The sequence below is a fragment of the Nannobrachium achirus genome, assembly GCF_963921795.1.
Source record: "Nannobrachium achirus genome assembly, chromosome: 8".
Lineage (NCBI taxonomy): Eukaryota > Metazoa > Chordata > Actinopteri > Myctophiformes > Myctophidae > Nannobrachium > Nannobrachium achirus.
Window position 1 is genome coordinate 47,525,762 of NC_137817.1, and position 26,047 is coordinate 47,551,808.

The 26,047-nt window shown below is 44.2% G+C and overlaps 1 protein-coding gene across 1 annotated transcript in view; it reads left to right on the top strand.

The window, feature by feature from the left end:
• The window catches only part of LOC308289227 (lissencephaly-1 homolog A-like), a 71,808-nt gene that overhangs the window by 29,974 nt on the left and 15,787 nt on the right, over nucleotides 1-26,047 (top strand). Inside the window, exons 3-6 of the mRNA XM_080730853.1 lie at nucleotides 9,568-9,652; nucleotides 14,271-14,345; nucleotides 15,133-15,339; nucleotides 22,867-23,035. Of these exons, the coding sequence (XP_080586979.1) occupies nucleotides 9,568-9,652; nucleotides 14,271-14,345; nucleotides 15,133-15,339; nucleotides 22,867-23,035 (536 nt within the window). The remainder of the gene's footprint in view (nucleotides 1-9,567; nucleotides 9,653-14,270; nucleotides 14,346-15,132; nucleotides 15,340-22,866; nucleotides 23,036-26,047) is intronic.

Sequence of the window (26,047 nt, forward strand, 5' to 3'; positions counted from 1 at the left end):
TTGTGCCTGTGAAATAAATAACCTATAGAAGAGGGAATGTTTAAGTGTGCCTGTGGGGGAGCTTTTCAGAATGCAGACATGCTCCTATTAAACATTTACTAGTAGTGGTGAAAGATTGAACAGGCCCATAGATCCAGGTCCGGTCTGGACTAACACTGTGTTTGTGAGCTGCGTTGCTTCTAGACAGATATATGACACAGGGGCCCCGGCCAAGCGAGCACAACTTGCCTTCCTCCTGTAATGCTGGATTTATTGGAGCAGTTAATAGCCATCAGTAACTTGGCAACTCTCTGAGAAGCTATTCACTAACATGAAACATGATAGGAAAGCTCAAAGCTGTATGTCGCTGTGTGTTGGGCAGGAACCTTGTATGTCCAAGAATATTTCATTCCATCATTCAACCTTTTTTATTAATTTAAAATTCTCTTGAGAGATCATTGAGGGATACCCTCAATGATTGATGCCTGAGATTACACATTACACAAAATAACATGAGATCAACAAAGACAAAATGTTGATAACAACCAATTAAAACCGTTGCATACACAGGTAATGAACGGCTACTAAGTAAATTCCTAAAATAATAGGGTATTTTTTTTTTTGCAAGAAATTCCAAGAACCTGGTGCACCAATGCTGAAAGCAGTCTTTCCCACCTCAGATTTGGCACAAAGGACCTGAAGGACTGCCATTCGCTAGAGCGAGATAAAATACGACTAGGGTTCTGAGGTATCATGGATGTAATTGTATGATGGTAATTTTCTGACCAGGGCTTTGTGAATGAAGAGGTATCAATGATTATTGCATCTCTCAGTCAGAAGACTGACCATACAGGACAAGGACACAGTGATGAGTATTTTAGTTTAGTCACCAGTAATAAACCTCAGAGCATGATTGTATCTTCTTTCTTGACCATATTTCCTACACAAACACTGTAGGTCATTGCCTCTCAACATGGGGTTTTGAACCTCCCCCTGAGGTCCTTGAGAGCGTTACAGTGTCCCCAGTTACTGTCTCCACCAGCCGAAGGCATGGGGGAGAGTATGTTTTCCCGTCCGTCCGTCCGTCCGTCCGTCCGTCCGTCCGTTACCAGCTAATCTCCGGCGCCGTTGGCCCGGTCGCTGCCAAACTGTGCACACACACTCCCTGGATACCAATTCAGAACCTCTGCCCCACATTTTTCACATGGGCCTGTTCTAGCGCCACCAGGAGGCAGTGCAAAACTGACTATTGCCAGTACTCCTACAGATTTTGTCCAAAAATCACGCAAATCGGTAGACATTGTCTCTACAGTCATGTGATCGACATGGATCTGTCCGATTTTCCATATTCCATCCTGATTGGCTAAAACTGGCTTCCAAAGTTAGCAGGATTGGTCAGTTTTGAATAAAATGCCTGAAATCATGAACGCAGTATGCGATTTTGGTAAAATTGTGCATGCACATTCCCAATAGGCAGAGGAATAAATGCCACTTGAATGTTTTCAAATCGGCCTCATGGTGGCGCTATAACAGGCCGATTCGTGTTTTTACCTATAACTCCACTGATCAGTGTACAACTTTGTATGTGCACTCCCTAGAGGCCAAGGAAAAACCTTTGCCCTGCTTTTTTCATATCTGCCTTTTATAGCGCCACCTGGAGGCCGACTTGTGTAAAACACATTTTGTCCTATTATTCCTTGAGATTTTATCCAAAAATCATGCAAATCAGTACACAGTATCTCTATAGTCATGTGATCAAGACAGATCTGTCCGATATTTCATATTCCATCCTAATTGGCTAACATTGGCTTCCAAAGTTTGCAGGTTTGGTCCATTTTGAACAAAATCACTTAAATAATGAACGCAGCTTGTGATTACAGAGAAATTCTGCATGCACATTCCCTCTAGGTCAAGGAAGAAAATGCCACCCTTTTCACATTGGCCTGTTATAGCGCCACCAGCAGGTCGACTTTTTCCAAACACATTTTTGGAGCAAAATGCCTCAAGTCATGCAGCGTCACATTGCTGTTAAAGGCCAAAGAAGACATGGCACCCTTTTCACATTTACCGCCACCAGGACCTACCTTACCTGGTGGAGACCTGTGCTCGGAAGAGCACTGCTTCTAGTTTATGGGGCTTTTCTGAGCCTTTAGGGGTGGCAGTGGCTCAGGAGGTAGAGTTGCCGTCTTGGAAGCTCCGGGTTTGATTGCCGTCTCTGCTCCTTCTGAGTGTCGAAACGTCCTTGAGCAAGACGCTGAACCCTAATTGCTCTCGGTGAGCAGGTTGGTGCCTGCCGTGCGTGTGTGTGATTGGGTGAATGTGAAATACACTGTAAAGCACTTTGGAGAAAGGGAAGCCCTATTTAAATGCAGTCCACTCCATTTACAGTGTACAGTACAGTGGAGACAGACTGGAACCATGGAGAGAGAGCATGGGAGTGGCATGCAGCAAATCGTTGCTGTCGCACAGAAACCTTATCTCCATATTCCAACTTTTTGTAAATTTGTAAATTGATCATATAACAGCATCACACAACAGCATCAAAAGTAGAAGATCCACAAGCTCAGCGTGTTTTAAGCTTGTAGATCTGCTACCTTTGCTGTTTTTGAATTTGAATCCTGAAAAGTAACAGTTTTGGACATTTCCACTTCATCTCTGTCTCCAGCCAACAGAGATGAAGTGTTCCAGCTAACTGGGAATGGAACTGGGGCCTCGCTTTCAGTCCTTTGAGCCTGTGTGGTATACATGCACCTTAGACCTTAACCACTTGGCTCTCAGGTCACCCTGGAAAGCAGCCTATCGAAAACTGTTATATTAGACCCTGGGTCAGCCCTGTTTTTGTTTTGAACTTTCCCATGTGTTTCTGAAATGTACTCCTGTGTTTGTTACTTTGTTTAAAAGGGAAAATGTTGCGGTTTATGCTTACAGTACAGTACTAGGCTTGGAGGAGCTGCTGGTAGGGAAAGCAATAATGATTTATTGATGGTGGTACACTATGTGTACATTATACTTTGTATAATGTTCGGACCTGGTTAAAATAATGCTCTTGAATCTTAAAAATATATAATTAAAAAAACAGCCTTAAGTCAGACTTATCTCTTGCAATTTAATGCAATCAGATTTCCTTTTACCATTTAATGCAATCAGATTTATTCTTTTTTATAATCATGTCATCGACAAATATTAACCTTAGTCTGAGGAAAGGATTAAGTTCTCAATCACCACAACCTATTTCAGTCATTTGGATTCCATAGAATCCATCTTCAATGGGAGCATGTTGCTGAGCAGCGAAAATACAAAATAGCCATTTGAAGTGGTCAAACTAGCAATATTATGTCCTGTCCAGAAGCATATTCCATAAAACCCTAATGGTCACAGATATTTCATAAAGGCAAAGGTTAAAGCCTCAATCTGTGATTTGGTAGCAGTATGTAGAACAGCAGGAAGGATATTAATAAAACATAATTTTACATATCGGGGCTCCTTTCACGCTGTTTCACAAATTGCATAATCAGACCTGGCCATACAATCTTTTGTGAGATTTTATTTAGCTAAAACCCATGTGTTCTATTGAACAGTGTTGGTTACTCGTCTGGCTGCAGGCAGCATGGTGATGTGGAAGCACATGGCAGGAAGTGACGTCACTGGCTAGGTCACGGTGCCCGCTTCTCTCTCTCTGCAGATGAATGATGTCATGCATGCAACCTCTCTCTGTCTCTGTGTCTCTCTCTCTGTCTCTCTCTCTGTTCTCTGCCTCTCTCATACTGTGATCTCAGCCTTTGTCTTGGCATCCATTTCTTTCCATTCTCTCACACACTTCGCTTGTGCTCAACGTCCATGACACAGCAGCAGAGCTCCTTTAACAGCGCCTTCCGAAGAGCTAAATGTCCACAGTACTACCCATTTCCATGTGCGGTTTTCCCATAAAGCCTGGCGAGCATTTGAATAGCACAGTGTGACTCAGAATTTCAGAAGCACATTTGTGTATAATGACTTGTTGTAGTTCTTCAGTAGTTGCTGGCTGATGGCTTTGGCTTCATTGTCAATGAAATGTTTTTCCTGACCCAGGGGAGCTTCAGCAAAATGAGTTAATACAGCATCGCAATCATTTGAACCCCTTTATCCATTTATATGTTGGCTATTCCAAAATAGCAGATGTACAAGCTAAAAGGTCACTTTGTGCTGCGCTGCGATCTGGTAATTTTAAAAATAACTAGCTCTTACCCGTTCAAAGATATGAGCTCCGAAATGATGTGCAGTGTGTGGGTTATGGGATGTGCACTGTGCACACAGTATATGAGGGATGGAAAGTAACTTTAACTGGTGCTTGCATGCTAATATGTAGGAGCATCAATGTAAGAAATACCCGTTCCATTTAACGGCTACAGAGATACTGTGTACCGATCTGCATGATTTTTGGACAACATCTGTAACAGGGCCAGAACCCCCCCCCCGCAAATTTCACGTTAATCATAAGCTGCGTTGATGATTTGAGGCATTTTGTTCAAAAACGGAGCAATCCTGCAAACCTTGGAAGCTAATATTAGCCAATCAGGATGGAATATGAAATATCAGACTGATCAGACATGATCACATGACTATAGAAATACTGTGTACCGATTTGCGTGATTTTTGCATAATATCTCAAGGAGTAATATCCAAAAATGTGCTTTACATATGTCGGCCCAAAGGTGGCGCTATAAAAGGCTGATGTGAAAAATGCAGGGCAAAGGTTTATCCTTAGCCTCTAGGAGTGCGCTTACAAAGTTTGAAACTGATCGGTGGAGTTATAGGTAAAACCACAAATCGGCCTGTTATAGCGCCACCATGAGGCTGATTTAAAAAAAAAATTAAGTGGAATTTCTTCCTCGGCCTAGTGGGAACGTGTGTGCGCGATTTCATGATAATTGCACTTTGCGTTTGTGATTTGAGGCATTTTGTTCAAAACGGCTCAATCAAAACGGACGGACGCACGCACGCACGCACGGACGGACGGACGGACGGAGGGGAAAACATACTCTCCCCCATGCCGATTGAGATTAGGTGCTCACAAACTGCGAGGACGCACGGACGGACGGACGGACGGACGGACGGACGGACGGAGGGGAAAACATACTCTCCCCCATGCCGACTGAGATTAGGTGCTCACAAACTGCGAGGACGCACGGACGGACGGACGGACGGACGGACGGACGCACGCACGCACGCACGGACGGACGGACGGACGGACGGAGGGGAAAACATACTCTCCCCCATGCCTTCGGCTGGTGGAGACAATAAGGATTTTAAGGCCTCTACTATTGAAGGAGCAGAGCGAATATGAAGGGGCTTAAGGCCCCACTTCAAAGGTCCGGTCACCTTTGGTCTTCCGATCGATAGCGAGCGGCCGGCAGCACTTGTTGTGTTGCCGCTCATCCTCCTCACTGCCCACTCTCTCACCCTGCTGCCCTGGCTCCCGTTTGTTTATCTCTCCATCACATCATCACGTCATCTGGCTGGGGACCGCCGGTTGCCATGGAAACCAGCCGGCTTGCTCTCCTTCTGTCCGTGGTGGTCCATCCACATCTCTCTGTCCCTCTCTCCCTCCCACCATCGTTCTTCCTCCTCTCTTCAGGGGCTGTTTGTTAATGCATTGACCGTTGTTGACTCGGCTGGTGAGGAGACTTTAAGAGCAAAATGGCCACAATGTGAAGTGTGAAAATGGTCAATAAAGAAAAGTGTATGTCAGAGTAAAAATCCCCATCTTGACTTGAGGCATGGGGTGGGGGTGGGGGTGGGGGGGTAGCGGGAGCAGATGTAGCTTCGGAGACGAGCAGAGAGTGATTTGTGTGCGTCTCTGCAGTCTGTTGCACATTGCACAGTCCACACACTGCTTTGTGTTTTGTTTTGTAGTTTTATTCTGCTGGTCAGCCCTAAACTGTTGCTTACACTGGTTATTGGAAGTCGATGACTACTTGGTTGCGTTCTGCTGTGCACCGGAAACGGCAGATCTGAAAGTGTCGTGATGTGACACAATGTTGTGATTCATGAGCTTGTAGATCTGCTATTTATAACTACAAAACCAAGCTTAAATTGTGCATGCTCTCTCTCTCTCTCTCACACACACACACGCACGCACGCACGCACGCACGCACGCACGCACGCACGCACGCACGCACGCACGCACGCACACACACACACACACACACACACTCAGCGTTTCCATTCACATCCTGGTTGCTCCGCTTCCCTTGTATACTGTATGTAACTTACAGTACACATAAAGGAAAACGCCCACGGGGTGCATTTGTTTTTCGTTCGTCGTCGACATGATATTGCTAGTTGCTACTTCTTTTCTTGCGATATGTTAGTGTGTATGCTTTTTCATTTGGAAGAATTTTAGAAGAAGAATTTTAGAAGAATTGTTTGATGTCTTTGTTGCATGTGGGAAGGTTTCTTTTGTACTACACACATATTGGGAAGGGTAGAATGTGACAGACTAAGGATAGTACTGGTAGTAGTGTTTATATTGACATCAATTATTAATCTAATCATGCAAAAATAATCCCCTCAGGCTAATCGCTTATACAAAGAGTCAAACAAATAAATCCTAATTGTTTTTTATGCCTTCATCACGCATTATTGTCTGTTCAATGGCGGTAAATTAATTAGATCTGTCATTTATGTCCAGTTGGCAGAAACTGCTGCAGCCTGTGTGAATCTATTTTATCTGTAAAAGTATGTGAACCAGAGCAGTACATGCACACACATATTTTCGCAAATCTATACGGGTTCCACAGAATTGCCATGCAGGGTGGTTTTGGTGGATAAGCGCTAAAATGGAAATATAGGCTAGCTTTGCTGTTTTTCTTTCCTGCTGAGTGGAAGTACTGCACACACCCCCACCCCCACACACCCCCTTACAAACATGCCAACCTTACAAACGCACACACAGACTTCCATCAAAGCTTCACCTACTTATTATATTATACACATATGCCCTCTCTCTCTCTCTCTCTCTCCCATCCCCTGCCAGTTCGTCCCTCCGCCCCCCCCAGCCCTCCCCTGGTTCCGTAGCCCTGCCTGCCGTGCTGCTGCTGCAGGCAGGCTGTCACCAGCACGATAACCTCCCGCTAACCTTGAGCTCTAATCACGCCCGCTTTCCTGCCGCCGGGGGGATTCAGGTGGGGAAGGGGGGCGGGGGGATACAGTGTTCGTACCCTCAACCAAAAAGGGCACGTCGGGGGGCACAGGTTGGCCTGACAGATTGTCCGCCCTCCTCCCCTCGCTCTGCCCCCTCAGCTAGCTACGCGTTGGCATCTTGAAGCCTGCTGCCCGGCTCGCTCCCGACGGCTGGGAGGGCTGAGGCTGACCCCCCTCCTGGCTTTATTACTCTGGGGGTTCTGCTGTGTTGTGGCGCAAATACAGGAGACCTGTCATTGAAGCAGGACAAAGGAAGAGAACAAAGTATTTGTGACATTCATTGCTGCCCTCTCTCCATATTATCATCGCCGGCGGGCAGACACCTTCTATGTGTGAAACGAAGCGTTACTTTTCAGGAAATAAAAATAACTTTTCTTTCAATGTAGTTATGTAGTCACAAGGTCTTGTTAACTTAACACTTTCCATTGATTAAATATGTATTAAACCCACAGGCAATAGTTAACCACTTTCAACCTGGCTCCCCTATTCTGGGTATAATGTCATGTATAGCGGAATCTTTCAAAAACATTTCAAGCAATAGTGAAAATAGCAGATCTATAAGCTCAACGTGTCACAATGTTACGCGGTTGTGAGCTTGTATATTGTCTGTTCTCGTTTACTTTTGCGTGGCACTGTCATACGACAGACTATGAAAGAGGACATTAACTTAAAAGTAGCTGGAAGATGGAAAAACGGAGATACAGGGTTTTTGCCCAACAAGCTGCACCGGGTCGTTCATTTCTTGCCCCTCATGTGCTGACTGAGGCCTCTGCTTTTACATGCTCTTTGCTCCCTTACTACTAACTTAATTCTCAGGAAGTGCCGTGGCTATATACGTCGACTGAATGGATTGAATCTAATAAATCTGTAGCTTCTGCTGAGACTGCACCCATATGAACAGCCAGGGTGTGTGTGTGTGTGTGTGTGTCTGTGTGTGCTGTATGCATGCACTGCATGTGTGCTGCAAACGGGGTGTGTGTATGTGTGTGCTGTATGCAGCACTGCATATGTGCTGCACACGTTGGGGTGTGTGTGTTTCCTGTGTTGCTGCCTCCACTCGAAAACAAAGACAGGAACTGCTGGGGCAGCCTCTCCATCTCTGTCTGGTCTATTGTCTTCTCTATCTGGACATCTCTCTCTCTCCCTCTCCTTCTACGTATAGCAGCAGCACATTGACTAGTACTAGGCTTATCTGTCCCGTCCTTCACCGTCTCTGCTTCATTACGAGTCTGCTGTGATCCTGTCTGAATGTCTCTGTCCATCCATCCACACGCTTGTCTAAAAACAACCAGCAGCTTATTATTTTCAAATCTGAAGGATTATCCTACTTCTCTCCCATCTCTGTGTGTCTGTTGTTTCATATTATCGCCGATGTCGGGGAAGGAGAGTAAGCCTTGTACTGTATGTCTTCATTCAACAGGGGATCCGGGTCCTCAGAGAGATTGCAGGCAGGCCGCCCAATCTTTGTGCAATAGGAACTTAATTGTATTTTTTATTAACCACTTGAACCCTTGCATGCCTATTCTGGGGGGAACACTAGCCGGAAATAGAGTAGCAGATCTACAAGTTCACGATGTGGCTGCAACATGTGAGCTCGTAGATCTGCTGTTTTCGGTGCGAGGTTTTGTCTACAGGGGAAAAAAGAGCAGACCAAGTACCAAGCCACAGGTCAAGTTTTCTCTCAGCTAAGGGGTCCTTTGCCTGAACAAAGACCCCTGTCCTAAACCTGAAATAACAGCTCTACAAGCTCACAGCGCACTGTAATTTGAGCTTGTAGATCGTCTATTTTCACTATTTTATTGAGACTGTCATAGGAAAAGATGAAATATCATGGAGATGCAAGGTTTCTGCTTGACAGCGCCAATATACCGCCCTCTCAATTTCCACAGTATCTGTGCACCATGGGGGGTCTTCTTTACCTTCCACTCAATGCCCACAGCAACCAGATCTCATTATAGAACACAGATGTGCTCTCGATCTGTGATATGTGTGTGTGTGTGTGTGTGTGTGTGTGTGTGTGTGTGTGTGTGTGTGTGTGTGTGTGTGTGTGTGTGTGTGTGTGTGTGTGTGTGTGTGTGTGTGTGTGTGTGTGTGTGTGTGTGTGTGTGTGTGTGTGTGTGTGTGTGTGTGTGTGTGTGTGTGTGTGTGTGTGTGTGTGTGTGTGTGTGTGTGAGAGAAGTAGGATTGAGACTGGGTAAAGCCATTGTGCACTCAGTATTGTCTATGTTTGTGCAGGAGTGCAATCTTTATCCAGATGTGAAAATCATGTATAATGCACATCTTTTTGTCTGACACATTTTCTTTCTTAGACAAGCGTCTTCTTTTCTTTTGTCCCCCCCCCCCCCCACTATCTTCACTGCTGATCTAGATAACTAATTGGTGCCTGTTCTTTTGTGTCTCTTTCAGAAACCGAGCGATAGCAGATTACCTGCGTTCCAACGGATATGAAGAGGCATATTCCACTTTCAAGAAGGAGGCAGAGTTAGATGTGGTGAGTAGAGGATGCTCCCATGCACGCATGCACAGATTGCACACACTGAGACTAATTTAGCCAAACAATAAGCTTGCATTTCCTTTATTTTGCCATTTTAGTTCTCACAAGTGTGGCGGCAGGCGGGCGCTCCCTCATTACAGCAGGCTATCTGATTAGGTTGTCTTCTAGACAAAGAAAAATCATGTATTTATTTCTGGCATGATGACAAACTCACACATTTTTATTCTGAATTTGAACAAAGCGGGAAGATGATTTAAATTGGGAGTAACTTAAAACAACGGCTGATGAAAATTGCAATTGTCAATATTGCAGTTTACAGGTAGTTATCGCTTTAATAAAATCAAACATCAGACATGCTTTCACACAAAAACCGCAATCTGGGTAAAGCTGTAAAGTACAGGCATAGGGCCAGTCATCATCTCTCACATGATGGCTGAAGGCTTATAAACTCTCATAGCCTAGAACTAATGTCCTTCCATTTTAGAATGAAAATGTGAACTTAAACTTCCTGCAAAGCCTCAACCCCAAGTTATGCCTTAAACACTTTTTAACCCCCCCAGGGGTCTATACTTTTGTCCCCTCCCTTTTCCCCTCTAGACCAAAACTCTTGCTGAAAACAGGCGATCTACAAGCTCACACACTGTGTCACGTTGCAACGCATTGTGAGCTTGTAGACCTGCCAGAAAGGGTAAAGGACGCTATAGGGTTCGGTACAAGTTGGTAACGTCTTCCTCTCCTCTCCCGTCTCTCACCTATCTTCCTTCACCTGACGTATTTTACTCATCGCCCCTGCCCCCCACCCCCATCCATCCATCTGCGTGTCTGCTGCAGCGCGTTAGAAACAGGCTAAATAATAGATGAACGCTACACACAGATACATGCCTCGCACCCTGTTGGGTTGGGAGCGCTATTGAAGCCAGCCAGACACACCTTTGGCAGCACCTGCTATGCTGAAAACCCACTTCCCATTGACTCCCTTTCATTGTGGCCTCATTATAAGACTTTAATTACCTGGCCGTTTGGCACTGCAGGTCGTCGTTAGCTGCATTAGGGAAGGATAGATTTAGTTCATCTATGTGTTTTTCTCCACCACTCCGGCAGCCATTGCTTTGTTCGACTGGTTGTTGCACAAGCAGGCTTGAGGGAAATAATTGAGAGAGGTCATGATCTAGTCTCGGCTTTTTTCCTGGCAGTGGCGGCATCAGTGTCGTGTACATATGCATTGCACACACGCACACCCACGCATACACAGACATACATGCATGCTACTTCCCACGCAGGGACGTGCTGGGCCCCTGATTCAGCCCGGGAAAAACATTTTTTTCATCATTGTCAGATGGAAACCTTAAATGTCCAAAACCGTTTGTTTTGTATTCATTTTAAAAATGATTTAAACTAGTGAAAACAGCCGATCTACAAGCACACAACGCCTCGCACCGCGAGGCGTTGTGTGCTTGTAGATCAGCTGTTTTCACTACTTTTGTGCAACTGCCTTGTATGATGAAGCAGGGCTTTGCTTTGCGAAAAAAATTATAAATTTGAAACTTGGAGATACAAGGTTTCTGCCCGACAGTGACAATTTACTTTGTTGGCCGCACACCCCCCAAAATGGAGCAAAGGCTGACATTTTATTTAATTTTTTTTGTAATGGCTGGCCTGGACCGGCCGGGAATGAACCGGCCGTTCGGGAGTTGTCCCGCTTTTCCCAATGGCCGACACGTCCCTGTTCCCACGGCTACAGTGAAGTCTGGCACTGCCAGCGTGTGTGTGTGTGTGTTTGTGTGTGTGTGTGTGTGTGTGTGTGTGTGTGTGTGTGAGACTGCGCTTACACAGCAGGTGAACGTATGTCATGGGACAGAGGGTCCAGGCAGATGGCAGATCAGACTGTGACAGACTCGTCCAAACTTCATTCCGTGCTCTCATTTTTCCCCACTGGTCCGATGGGATGATGTATCGTTATTATAGCTCCATCCAGCACCTCCATTGTCTCTTGCTGTTGTCTTGTTGTGTTGCCTAAAAAACAAACAACAAAGCACGCCCATCATCCACTCCCTAGAAGCCAGGTGCTGGGCAGAGATCAGAATCCCAAAACAAAGTCTGCACACTGGGTCATGCAGCGAAGCTTAAAGATTATTGTCTTTGTTGTGTTACGGTCTCTCTGGTCAAATGTTTGCTGCCATGCAGGCAGCAGCTCTGCTCCACCATCTCCCCACCACACCACTCATGGTTTTCCTTTGTTCCTGAAGGATTTCCTTTGTTCCCTGAAGAAGTCAAGCATCTAGCTGTGAAATCAGACATCTAAGCTCATTTTCACCTTCAAATGAAACCTTTGGGTGCCTGTCAATCTTGACTTTTTGACGCTTTAGTTGTTGACGATGTCAACAACGGCAGTGGTGTTGTAGGATCAATCTATACAGATGCTGTGTGTGTGTGTGTGTGTGTGTGTGTGTGTGTGTGTGTGTGTGTGTGTGTGTGTGTGTGTGTGTGTGTGTGTGTGTGTGTGTGTGTGTGTGTGTGTGTGTGTGTGTGTGTGTGTGTGTGTGTGTGTGCCACCACTGCATCAAGTTTCAAAAATCCAATCACTTTGAGCAATGAAATATGCATGCACACTACAAGACCTCTTTATGATTGGCACTGGCTACAGCCATGCATTGCTGAAACATCAGTCCTGTGTTTACATGCATGTAATTTGTAGTGTGTATCCGTTTTAGCTAGGAGTAAAAGTTAAAAGGAGAATGGTGGCTATGTTGAGGCAGGTTTGGGGATCAGGTGTAGCAGTAGGCCAGTCCAACAGCATGCCATGCCACTTCATGCCACCTGGCTCTGAAGCAGCAGCAGCACACATGTATTTTGGCAACACACCCGACCCAACTAGATTTATGGAATCGGTGTGTATGTGCCTGGCAGTCACATATGTTTCTGTTTTAATTATGCAGTAAATTAGGGCTTTGTATTGGCAGGTATCCCTGATACGATACTTTTGCCGATATGATGCGTGACCAAAATGCTACAAGATAACCAAATAGGAAATCATGCAAATATGGGCTTTGGGACTGGCAGGGCTGGTTTTAGTTTCACTGTCATGTTTCATGTCCTCTCTCCTCTCACTTCTTTCTCCCTCTTATAGAGAGATTTCCGGTATGTAGGGGGATATAGGCTTAAAAACAAACAGAATGCTGCGATACGGTAGCCTGACACTTAAGCCTGAATTTTCATTTAGTTTCTCTCCATTATTCAGTCTGAAAGCCCTTCCTACTACAGCTGTTTCTGGGATGGGCGTTGCCAAAGTGTCAGTCTTCACCGCCTGATCAATCACAACAGTAGCAAAGCTGATGACGTCATTGTTAAGCGACCCTTATTGGTGTTGTTATGTGGCTGTCTAACTTGTTGATACTTGCTAATCAAAGAAACTGGTAGAATAGCAGCGCTATTAACTATCAAACACAGTAAAACATGTCTGCTACTGATGTTTCATAGCGAGATCGATACAATCGCATGTTACCACGGGGGGCGATGCGTTTGTTTGTGTTTGGGAATGCTGCGTTATTTGGAATCGGACATGAGTTCTGGGAAAACCCCACCCACGCTGCTCAGAAGCCCTGACTTCATCGAGTCGAAACAACGCTGATTTGCCGTACAGATTTTCAATTCTAGCTAGCCTCTCCATCCATCCTCCATCTCCTCCATCAATCGCCTTTTTTTTAATGGGAGTGGCTAGCGATTCAGGGGCTGGAGCCAGGCAAGCGATACGGGCCTATTGATACGATACAATAACTGGCATCACCGAAACATATCCCAATGTTCCATGTTTTGAATGAGCAAAGGAAAGCCCTACAGTATATAGACTATATTAATTATGATAGAATATTAACCCCCATGTTATAGCCTTCCAGCTAGAAACACTTATTTGTCTGGTTTGCAAATCCTCTGTTCTTGTAGTAGAGATTACTTAACATACCATAATAATTAAATCTCAGACCTCAAAGCAAAAGAGGCAAATCAGAAGTTAATCACCCAGCCAGAAGGACACGCCTATGAGGTCGAAGGTGGATGCTCTGCTCTGGCTCATGGAGTAATTTATACTCCGTTGCATGCCGTGTCGTGCACGGAGAACAGACGACCTACAAGCTCACAAGACATCGTGCTGTGACGCCTTGTGAGTTTGTAGATCGGCTATTTTCCGTGCGCGACATCGCCTGCATAACTAGGTATAAATCCCCCCATTAACTTACACTGCTGCCTCCTCTGGTACTGCTTGTGTGTGTGTGTGGCTGAAAGCTGCCTGTAAGCTTTCCTTGTCTGCAGGAGATTAGCTTGTGGGAGACTAGAGATTATGACTTGAGTGTGTGTGTGTGTGTGTATGCGCATGTGTGTGTGTATGTATGCATGCGTGTGTTGTACAGTACGTAGTCTGCGTCCGGTGGTCAGCGTTGGCCTGTGAGTGGTGTGTAAATAAATAAATCCCGGCCTGCCTGCGTGCATTGCCGCCCCAGCTGGCCCCGGGCCCCACCAGGCCCGGCTGATTATACTAAGCCCACAGGCCCTTTGATTGGTTTGGTTTCATGTTGTTGTTTTTCCTGATTAGCTTTTTTCTCCTTCTCTCTCCTCCCCCCAGAATGAAGAATTGGATAAGAAGTACGCCGGCCTTTTGGAAAAGAAATGGACCTCAGTGATCAGATTACAAAAGAAGGTTTGTAGTGGGGTCTCAACTTGTAAGGGATTTGCCGGGCTTTTGTGAATGGTTTTGTGACATTAGTCGTTAAGCCTTTTTTTAATAAACGTAGTTTGGCGGCAGGTGTCGTGCAGCGGAAATGGCCCGATCTCAAGCTCACAACTGTTCCGTGCTGCAGCGCTTCCTGAGCTTGAAGATCTGCTGTTTTCACAGCGTGGGACACCCGCGAGAAACTTAAATAGTACTCCGGCTTGAAGTTTGCTACAAATAAAAAAAGTTGCAACGACTTTAGAGCTTCGTTAAATGGTGCCGTTGTTATGTGAGGTCGTTTTTCACAACAATCACCCCCGCCAACTTTACACTAGTCTCACGTATCCAGACAACGATTCCACAATCTATGAATGCTATATAGAGTCTGGAACGACACCTCCCGAAATCTGAATAACGGAAGCCTGCATTTCCGTTCACAAAAATATATTTTAAAATATAATTTCTGTTAAGCAGCAAGCTAAATATGCTTAGATCATTTTGATTTATATTAGGATAAATGTGCGCGACTGTAAAAATGAAACTGAAGAGGGCAGGAGGCTTCACAATCACATCCGCTTTATCGATTCTCATGCCGGATACCCACGATTAGAACTTAACGCCTTCCTGACTGTATGGCGGGAGCATTTGCAAATTGTGCGAGTCAACAGTCTGGCCACCCGAGACTAACTTTACACTAACCACGGTAAATCTCCCTGACACTTTGTACACGCCTCCCATTCTGTCACTAACCGTGCCTCCCCCGGGGACCAAATAGGTGATGGAGCTGGAGTCGAAGCTGAACGAGGCCAAGGAGGAGATCACCCTGGGCGGGCCCGTCACCCAGAAACGTGACCCCAAAGAGTGGATCCCGCGCCCGCCAGAGAAGTACGCGCTGAGCGGCCACCGCAGCCCGGTCACCCGTGTCATCTTCCACCCCGTCTTCAGTGTCATGGTGTCGGCCTCCGAGGACGCCACAATAAAAGTCAGTTTTCATTTTATTGTATAATCTACCTTGTTGTGAAATCACTTTCAGGGAAATGTGTATGATGTATCATTTACACCGACTGTTGTTTGTTGTTTTGTTTTTTGAGCAGTCCTCCTTTGTCGCATCAGTAGTCAACCGTGCAAGTCAACCGTGCAACTGGATTGACAGTTTTTCATGATGACTGCCATCAGTCATCAGTCATCAGTCACCATACAAATGGTTCTCTCCATAGGTTGTGTTCATAACTGTAGTCCTGCGATGCAATGGGATAGCAGGACGGGAATGTGAACAGGAAATGGTTACGCCACCTTATTCTGGAAACACAGTACTACAGTTACAGTATGCACAAAGCCTGTTTTTGGAGCTGTGTGGAGCTCCCTATACGTGGCCGTGTGTGTGGGTCTGTCTGTCTGTCTGTCTGTTTGTCTGTTTGTCTGTCTGTCTCCGGGTATGTAGCCTGCAGTAACCTTTTCTGGCCAGTGGCCACACATGTTAAGGGAGGGGCGCTGTTGCACACACACACACACACACACACACACACACACACACACACACACACACACACACACACACACACACACACACACACACACACAGCTCCACTTCGAACAGAGGTTCGATTTTGATTAATGAACGCTCACATCCATGGTCCCGTTGATATGGTCCCCGATTGTTATTGCCATTCTAGAGAGCAATAAAAGGCTTGACTGAATGAATAAGTTATATTTAGGATGGTAATATAATAGCAAAGGTGAAGCTCAAATAAAGTATGAAAGAATCCCTGTGTTTAGCGTTGACATTTACATAAAGCTAGATGCACACCTACCTAGAGAGAGGAGGCTTTTCGTTACATTAAATGCTGACTGCTGAGCATCAGTCCCTCCTCAACCTCCTCATCAGTGACCTTGTTTCGTATCCCCCCCCGACGAGCTTCTCTCCTCTCCTCTGACTTTCAGCATAATGCACAAGAGAAACACACAGAGGAAACGCTAACTGGGGAAGAGATGCCTGCTAAAGAGCGTTTCCACGGCAATAAGCTTCCGTTGTTTTCCCCCGTTCATTCATTCAGCATGACTACCAGCCTGCCTGGCTTCAAGACAAACCAGCACAAATCTCAAGATCCCCTGCTCTCTCTCTCTCTCTCTCTCTCTCTCTCTCTCTCTCTCTCTCTCTCTCTCTCTCTCTCTCTCTATCCCTCCCCCTCCTTTCCCCTCCGTGCTCTTTCCATCATGCTTTCATTCTCAAGCTTATTCATTCATCGGTCTCTCATCCTCTCTCTCTCTGTCTCCTTCTCTCACTATTCTCTTCTTTTGGCTTTTTTGTTTTGCTCCTTTTACTATCGTCATCTTTCAGGAACCGCCCAGAGTCCACGGCAGTACCTTCTCAAGCCGATTTATACTTCACTGTACTACGAAAAATAGCCGATCTCCAATCCCACAACAACGCGTCACGCGCCTGGAGACCGGCTATTTTGAGCGCTTGCACTCCGTCGTACGGCGAAGTATCCAATTCAGTCATCATCACCCGCCTTGACGTCGATCGTGATCCACGGCTGCTATATATAAAACCATCAGCCATACAGTAGTGCTGCATATTATGATCTCTTTCTCTCTCTCTCTCTTTGGGCTATTTCTGCAGTCAGGTCAGCAGTGCAGTGAGCGCTGTTATCGCCGCCCCACTTCACACTTCACTATGCCCGACGTGCTTCTTACAGAGTTATTTGTGCCGTATGCATTATTTATGAAGAGACCCAGAGTTGGGTCTACACCTCTCATCACCTCGGGGCTGCTTCCACCACCATCGTTCACTGTTGCTGCAGCCCCATCCGCCCTCAGCCCTGCACCCCCTCCTCTCCCAGGGAGACCCCAGATCTCGGGCATCCTGTTTTCTCTCGCTTCATTTATCTTCTATTGGAGCACTGAAGGTCCCACACCACCATGACCACCCACTGCTGAGATCCATCCAGCCCTCTTGAGGAGAGCTAGGCTTGGTACCAAATCTCTAAATCTAACCCCTCCACTCCCCTACCCAACCCCCCTGCCCGCTTTATTTTCCTCATGGCCTCGCTTGCCTTCTCTTGGTGTCCTACTTTTGTCGGACCAAACTGGTCCGGTTAAATCATACAACTGGGTGGGAGTTGTTGAACTTGAGCACTTGGCTCACTCACTCATGCCTGATTTACATACAAGGGTTGTAAACGCGCACCAAAAATAGCCGATGTACAAGCCCACAATGCGTCGCCCTGCGACGCGTTTTGAGCTTGCGGATCGGCTATTTCCGCCCCCGCAACGAAGAATAAATCACTCTTTTACCGTCTTTAGCGATCTCTCACTGATCGGCTATCCCATTGACGCTCCACATTTAGCGTTCCAGTCAGTGTTTAGCCTCCAGTTCTCCTCCTACTAGTTCTCTGCTCTCTCATTAGTATGCAGTGTGTGGAACTCTGTGTCCAAAAACCTCTCTCCCTTGTTTCTTTATCCTCTCTCTCTCTCTCTCTCTCTCTCTCTCTCTCTCTCTCTCTCTCTCTCTCTCTCTCTCCTCTTCTCTCTCTCTCTCTCTCTCTCCTTCTCTCTTGGCATTGCCCTTCTTTGCCTTTCCTTTTATTTCCTTTTTACTTTGCCCTATCTACGCATGGTTGAACGCTACCTCGGGTCATATAATCTATCTTGGCAGTATGCAAATGAGCAGGTTTGTGCTCACACACACACACACCCCTCCCTCCCCGCACACAGGGTGAGAAAGAATAACACACGTAACTAATTAAAAGACGGTGTTCGTTTAAACTGGTCCGAGGTGCGTGCATGGGTCTTCAACGTTGCTTACTGCAAAGAGGAGGACATCTATCTCTCAGTGGCAAAGACCCTGAGACATCCTGACCCAAAACTATCATTTATGATTATGCAACGAGGCTCTGTACTTCTGCAGTTGCATAACATGCATACTGTGCTGCGACTGCTATCATTGTAGTTGTTTTAGTAACATGAAACTAATATAATGGTGCGTTGTCTTGTATATGACAGCGATTCTCAAAGTTGAGACCATGGGCCAGGGGTTCTTGATGGGGTTCCCAGCTAAATGATCGATATTTAGGATGAACCAAATGGACCCTTACTGGTCTGTAGTGAAGTGTTCAAATGCAACCGTTAGGTGTCCATTTACAATTTAGGCATTTAGCAGACAATAAACAATAATTGATGCTGTACTCACTATAGCAGTGTTTCTCAATCTTTTTTGGCTTGAGTACCCCCTTTCCCTGATTTTTGATTCCAAGTACCCCCTTTACCCGACAACAACATTTTCCTTATACAACTGCAATTAAAACCATAACTTTTGGTATATGATGCTATGTTGAACCCCCTTTTCAAGAATATAACATCACAAAAAATAAGAAAGGGAGTGAGAATTTCAAACGGTGCCTCCTGAACAGATTCATTTTCAACACTGGCCATAACATTTCAGTCCAGTTTTCATGTCAATAACTTGCATTCAAACACATCCCAGTTGCCTGGTAACATGTAATTTGTGTTATTAGCATCTATCAGGCTCCAAGTGTCATCATTAAACATGACAGTAAATGTTTTTTCTTCTTCTAATTCAATTGAAGTAAATTATTTAACTATGAATAATATTATCATGATTTATACTTCTATTTTTCTTTTGGGGGGCATTTTCTGAGTACCCCCTGCAGTACCTCCGCGTACCCCTAGGGGTACACGTACCCCCATTTGAGAAACACTGCACTATAGGATACAGGTGTCAGTACACATAACATGCTATCTAAATTACATTTTCACCTATGCATAAGCATGAAAGGTCGTCAAGGGTAGGGCAAGTGCTATGGTAAGTGCTGTGGGCTAAGGTGGAGTCTGAAGAGGTGAGTCTTCAGGTTACGGGACAAGTGGAGCGTTGTCTGGGTTCAGTTAGCTTTCCTGTGTTAGCTGATCTGAGTGAGCGGATTTGAGTGAGCGGGAGGTTGATTTGGTTCCATTTGTACACTCTCACAGTTAGGGGTGGGGGGGTTATGTGGCCTAGTAATGCATGTCGAAATGGGGGTTCTTGAAATAAAAAATAAAGTTTGAGAACCATTGGTCAAACATTGCTGGAGACATTGTGTACTCTCAGCCATGTAAAAGGTTAACCTGCCCTGTTCTTAGGACAGCATGTCATGATGGCCATCTGTGTCATAGCGCCCTGAGCCCCTCAGCTGCTAGGTTTTAGGTTTTAAAAGGTCATCAGTGATCTGAATACCAGCTCAGTGGCCTTGTGGTTAGAGTGTCCGGGGGGGGGGGGGGGGGGGGGGTCGGGGTTTAATCCCCAGCCAAGTCATACCAAAGACTATAAAAATGGGACCCAATGCCTTCCTGCTTGGCACTTGGCATCAAGGGTTGAATTATGGGGTAAGTCCCTGTGACATACTAGCATCATGTCCAGGGGGTGTACTTGTACATAAGGAGCTTCCTCACGCTACGGAAACAGGAGATATAGAGATCCTGAACTAGGAGCCACATGGCTCGGGAACCGTCGGTTCCTGAGGCTACGTACTTAATGATCTGAAATTCTGAATATTATGTTGCTTGTATGTAGGATGACACCAACTCTCCTTTTGAAACCGGTCAGAAAAAGGGGTGCGTTCAGCACAAATTTGCACTCTGATTGGTAGCCTGAGTGAACCACCACTTGGCAGACGCACTGCTGTTTGCTAACCCAGTGCCAAAGTGCCAGAGCGGCCTGGGTTTTAGAGGGGAGCCCTCCTCGCTAAGCTGCCCTCAAAACAAGGTGGTGGGAGTAGACTTGGCAGCCGGGAGGAGGACTACCCAAATCAGACAGAAGGATCTTCTTCTGTCACACCCTAACCAACTCCCCCTCCCCAAACCAGGGACCGCGGAGGGCTTATTTCCCCATGTGACAACCCGTCTGTCTGCCTGGAAACCATAGCCATAGGAATAGCAACAACAACAACAACAACTACACCCCCAGCCTTACTTACCGTTGACCACATTCTGACTCCAGTCCCACTGTCGTACCCAGCACAATACACTGCCTCTTGGCTTGGATCTCCACCAGCATCCCAGCATTTGCATTTCACTGATTAGGCAGTCATTACGCACAAGCCATCATTTTAACTCGTGCAATACCTGTTGACAGAGTACTTAAAGGAGCTATAGTCAACTTTTTCTTGAAAAACGGATGCTAAAATAAAAATAATGTTTCGAAAATATTTTATAAAAAAAATAAGCTTCATATATGTGTTTCAATTAAAAAATGACCACAAAAAGCGGAAAAATAATGATAAAATAATCATTTTGGCCCTTTGTTTACATTTACGGGCCCTGTAAATGTAAACAAAGGACCAAAATGATTATTTTATCATGGTACTGGGTACGATACTGGGTACTTGGTGCAGTACCCAGTATCGGAATACTTTGGCGACTCCATTATGTCAGTCATTTATAACTTGGGAGAGGCCGGGCCCGGGGATCTCCATATATGGGCCCAAAAGTGGGCAGATAGACACGTACAGAGATTCCTGGATTTATTCATAGAATATGAGGACTCGGGAGCTCACTGAATCATGTATGGTGTCAAAATTGTGTGAGCTGTTGGTGAGAAGCGCTCGGTCATTTTCTAAGTTGGTATGACAGTATGCAGAGAGATGTCTCCTCTCCTCTCCTGGCTGTCTCATGACGTCCCTGCCGGGGCAGAAAGCTGGGTCCTCATCTCTATTTGTGTCACTATTAGAGGTGTAACGATATATTTATTAGCGATACATGGTTGACGATACGATAACTGGATGATATTGGTTCATTCATGGCGATACGATTCGATTCAATGCTTTAACATCGATATAGTAACTATTCAGCAAAGAAATTACATCTGTGTGAAACATGTCAATAGTGCAGGTGTTTTATGGAAGAAATGCATTATTATGTATATAAATAACTAAACACTGATTCTCTAGCAAATACATGGACATTATTTTTCAACACATGGACAAACCAGCACCTTGACATGAACAGAGATTACACCCATTTATTGATAGACGAAGAGTATATGGAATGAAAAACTAATTAGACCCCTCTTTTTCATTTTTCTTCTTAACTCATTTAGTGCCACCCCTTTCACCACTAGAGGGCGCCCAGTGGCCAGAGAAAATCCCATAGAGATATGCTGGTATATGCAGAAGCCCTGCAGCCATGACTTGCCTGAACACTTTCCTTTGTGCATGACTGCATGTACAGGAAGAGGATGAAGTTAGCTTGAAGTTAGCTATTGGCTACCAAGCATTTTAGAAGCCTTATTTTCGTCAACTTAGCCATGATTAAACCTTGCACACCTCATGCATGGGAAAAAAACAGAGAAGAATGAGCTCTGAAAAATCCAATGCAATCCTGGATTGCATTGGAGTGGATTTGTGCAGTTTGTTCACAGCTTTCAAACAAAAAAATCCGATTGGAAATCCGTTCAGGCATTCTTGAGATAATCGCCCTTATGTTTTACATGTAATGTAACCAAAAATGGCTGCCCTGTATGTTAGATGGGGTTGTATGGGGGTGGAACATGCAAAATCGCAATTGAAATCATGTTCACCAGATTTGATGGGGTCCAAAAAAAAAAAAAAAAAATTCAAAAAAAAAAATTTCAAAAAAAAAAAATTTTTTTTTTTTATATCCCGAACTTGTTCGGGATAGGCACTCTGTGATACGATAATATATCCCGAACTAATTCGGGATAGGCACTCAATGAGTTAAAAGTACATAGTATCCACAAAATCGATTATTTTATTGCAAAACGAATCAATACCGATTATTTGCATTGTGAAACGATAGGATACGATACGAAACCAAACTATTTTATATTATGCAATTTTGCTGATTGCATAATATCGATATAGTAGATTGTTGCAAATCAAAATAGATTTTTCGATTCAGTTACTATATCGTTACACCCCTAGTCACTATAGACTCTGCTATAGGATCCTCGGCAGCAGCAGAGACGGAGGGTGACAAGGTGGTGGGGACACAGATGATGTGGCATTTGGGTGCTCTGTTGGGGTTTGAGGGGGTACAGCTGGTGTACAGGATGTGAGTGTGTGTGTGTGTGTGTGTGTGTGTGTGTGTAGGGCTGCAACCCACCATTATTTCTCATCATTGATTTCAGTCTAAACTAATCACTTAGATTTGTATATTAATCTCATCTTTGCAATGAATTTGTTGGACTGTAAAATAAGGGATAAAATAAGATGATAAAGTCGAATGAGGGTAAAAACCGAGATCTTGACATTTCTCATAGGATTATTATCTTATTATTTGAATGGAATATAAACACAAGACACTTGCACATGTTGGTGCCGTTGTAAACAACACAGTCTTGCCTAACTGCATATTACATTAATTCAATGTATAATTCAAATAATTCAATGTAAGTTGATTTCATTTGATGTTTCATGTGACTGGCTGTGTTTTAGCAGATGCATTGATTATTTTTTATGGTGTTTAATTACGTGTGTATTGTCTCTTCCCTCAGGTGTGGGACTACGAGACGGGAGACTTTGAGCGCACACTGAAGGGCCACACAGACTCTGTGCAGGACATCTCTTTCGACCAGACTGGCAAACTGCTGGCGTCCTGCTCGGCGGACATGACTATCAAGCTGTGGGACTTCCAGGGCTTTGAGTGCATCAGGACTATGCATGGTGAGAACATATATACTATACAGTAGATAATATACAGGACTATGCATGGTGAGAACACATATACTATACAGTAGATAATATACAGGACTATGCATGGTGAGAACACATATACTATACAGTAGATAATATACAGGACTATGCATGGTGAGAACACATATACTATACAGTAGATAATGTACAGGACTATGCATGGTGAGAACACATATACTATACAGTAGATACTAGATAATGTACAGGACTATGCATGGTGAGAACACATATACTATACAGTAGATAATATACAGGACTATGCATGGTGAGAACACATATACTATACAGTAGATAATGTACAGGACTATGCATGGTGAGAACATATATACTATACAGTAGATAATGTACAGGACTATGCATGGTGAGAACACATATACTATACAGTAGATAATATACAGGACTATGCATGGTGAGAACACATATACTATACAGTAGATAATGTACAGGACTATGCATGGTGAGAATACATATACTATACAGTAGATAATGTACAGGACTATGCATGGTGAGAACACATATACTATACAGTAGATAATGTACAGGACTATGCATGGTGAGAACACATATACTATACAGTAGATAATATACAGGACTATGCATGGTGAGAACACATATACTATACAGTAGATAATGTACAGGACTATGCATGGTGAGAATACATATACTATACAGTAGATAATGTACAGGACTATGCATGGTGAGAACATATATACTATACAGTAGATAATGTACAGGACTATGCATGGTGAGAACACATATACTATACAGTAGATAATGTACAGGACTATGCATGGTGAGAACACATATACTATACAGTAGATAATGTACAGGACTATGCATGGTGAGAACACATATACTATACAGTAGATAATGTACAGGACTATGCATGGTGAGAACACATATACTATACAGTAGATAATGTACAGGACTATGCATGGTGAGAATACATATACTATACAGTAGATAATGTACAGGACTATGCATGGTGAGAACACATATACTATACAGTAGATAATGTACAGGACTATGCATGGTGAGAACACATATACTATACAGTAGATAATGTACAGGACTATGCATGGTGAGAACACATATACTATACAGTAGATAATGTACAGGACTATGCATGGTGAGAACACATATACTATACAGTAGATAATGTACAGGACTATGCATGGTGAGAACACATATACTATACAGTAGATAATGTACAGGACTATGCATGGTGAGAACACATATACTATACAGTAGATAATGTACAGGACTATGCATGGTGAGAACACATATACTATACAGTAGATAATGTACAGGACTATGCATGGTGAGAACACATATACTATACAGTAGATAATGTACAGGACTATGCATGGTGAGAACACATATACTATACAGTAGATAATGTACAGGACTATGCATGGTGAGAACACATATACTATACAGTAGATAATGTACAGGACTATGCATGGTGAGAACACATATACTATACAGTAGATAATGTACAGGACTATGCATGGTGAGAACACATATACTATACAGTAGATAATATACAGGACTATGCATGGTGAGAACATATATACTATACAGTAGATAATATACAGGACTATGCATGGTGAGAACACATATACTATACAGTAGATCATTTACAGGACTATGCATGGGGAGAACATATATACTATACAGTAGATCATTTACAGGACTATGCATGGTGAGAACACATATACTATACAGTAGATAATGTACAGGACTATGCATGGGGAGAACATATATACTATACAGTAGATCATTTACAGGACTATGCATGGTGTGAATACATATACTATACAGTAGATAATGTACAGGACTATGCATGGGGAGAACATATATACTATACAGTAGATAATGTACAGGACTATGCATGGTGAGAACATATATACTATACAGTAGATAATGTACAGGACTATGCATGGTGAGAACACATATACTATACAGTAGATCAGGGGTCTTCAACAGGGGGTCCGGGACCCCTAGAGGTCCTCAGAGTTACTACAGGGGCTCCTCCAAATCTTTGTGTGATGGAAAGAAAAAAAATAAAATCTCCCTTTTAGCCAGATTCTTAACCAGATTCTGAGAACTTTGGCCAAAAATAGCAGATCTACAAGATGAGCTTGTAGATCGGCTATTTTCGGCAAAGAGGTTTGGTGTTGAGGGGTTATTGACAGTTTAAGTGTTTAAATATCTGAAAACACAAATTGACATGAATCCAAAATACACTGATGATCGTGCTGTCAAACATTGAAACTATGGAATCTCTGAAAAGGTTGTGGGGGTCCCTGCTTCATCTCTCTCTCAACTAAGGGGTCCTTGGCCTGAAAACGTTGAAGACCCCTGCATGCATGGTCAGAGAATCTTTTGCCAGCAAAGAGAACCTGCTTTTTGTTAACCTTTGCACAAAAGAAAAGTGAAGCTTTTGGTCATGCTTCACACACTGTTGTCACTGTTGTCATGCTTCACATGACACCACAATATGTACTGTAATATAAATAGTAAAACAGAAATCACTGAAACCACTCTTGCAATTTCCCAGAACTTCTAGTTTGAGTTATCTTTATGCAGGCCATTTTTTGAAGCGGTGAAAACCGCTTCCAATGAGTGGCTTTGTGTGTCCCATGCCCATATATGGTCATTTCAGTCCAGAATGAACAGGCTTTTTCAAAAACAAAATGTATGTCACCTCATGTCCATATATGGTCACTCCAGTCCAGAATGAGCAGGTTTTTTCTGTCCCGTACGTCCAGAATATCAGTCCAGAATGAATGGGCTTTTTCAAAAAGCAAAATGTGTCCCATGTCCATATATGGCCATTTCAGTTCAGAATGAACAGGTTTTATCTGTCCCGTCCGTCCGTCCGTCCGTCCGTCCGTCCGTCCGTACGTACGTACGTACGTATGTGTGTAGTGTCCGTCCCGGTCTGATGATTGGATACTTTGAGGATTGGTCAAGCTT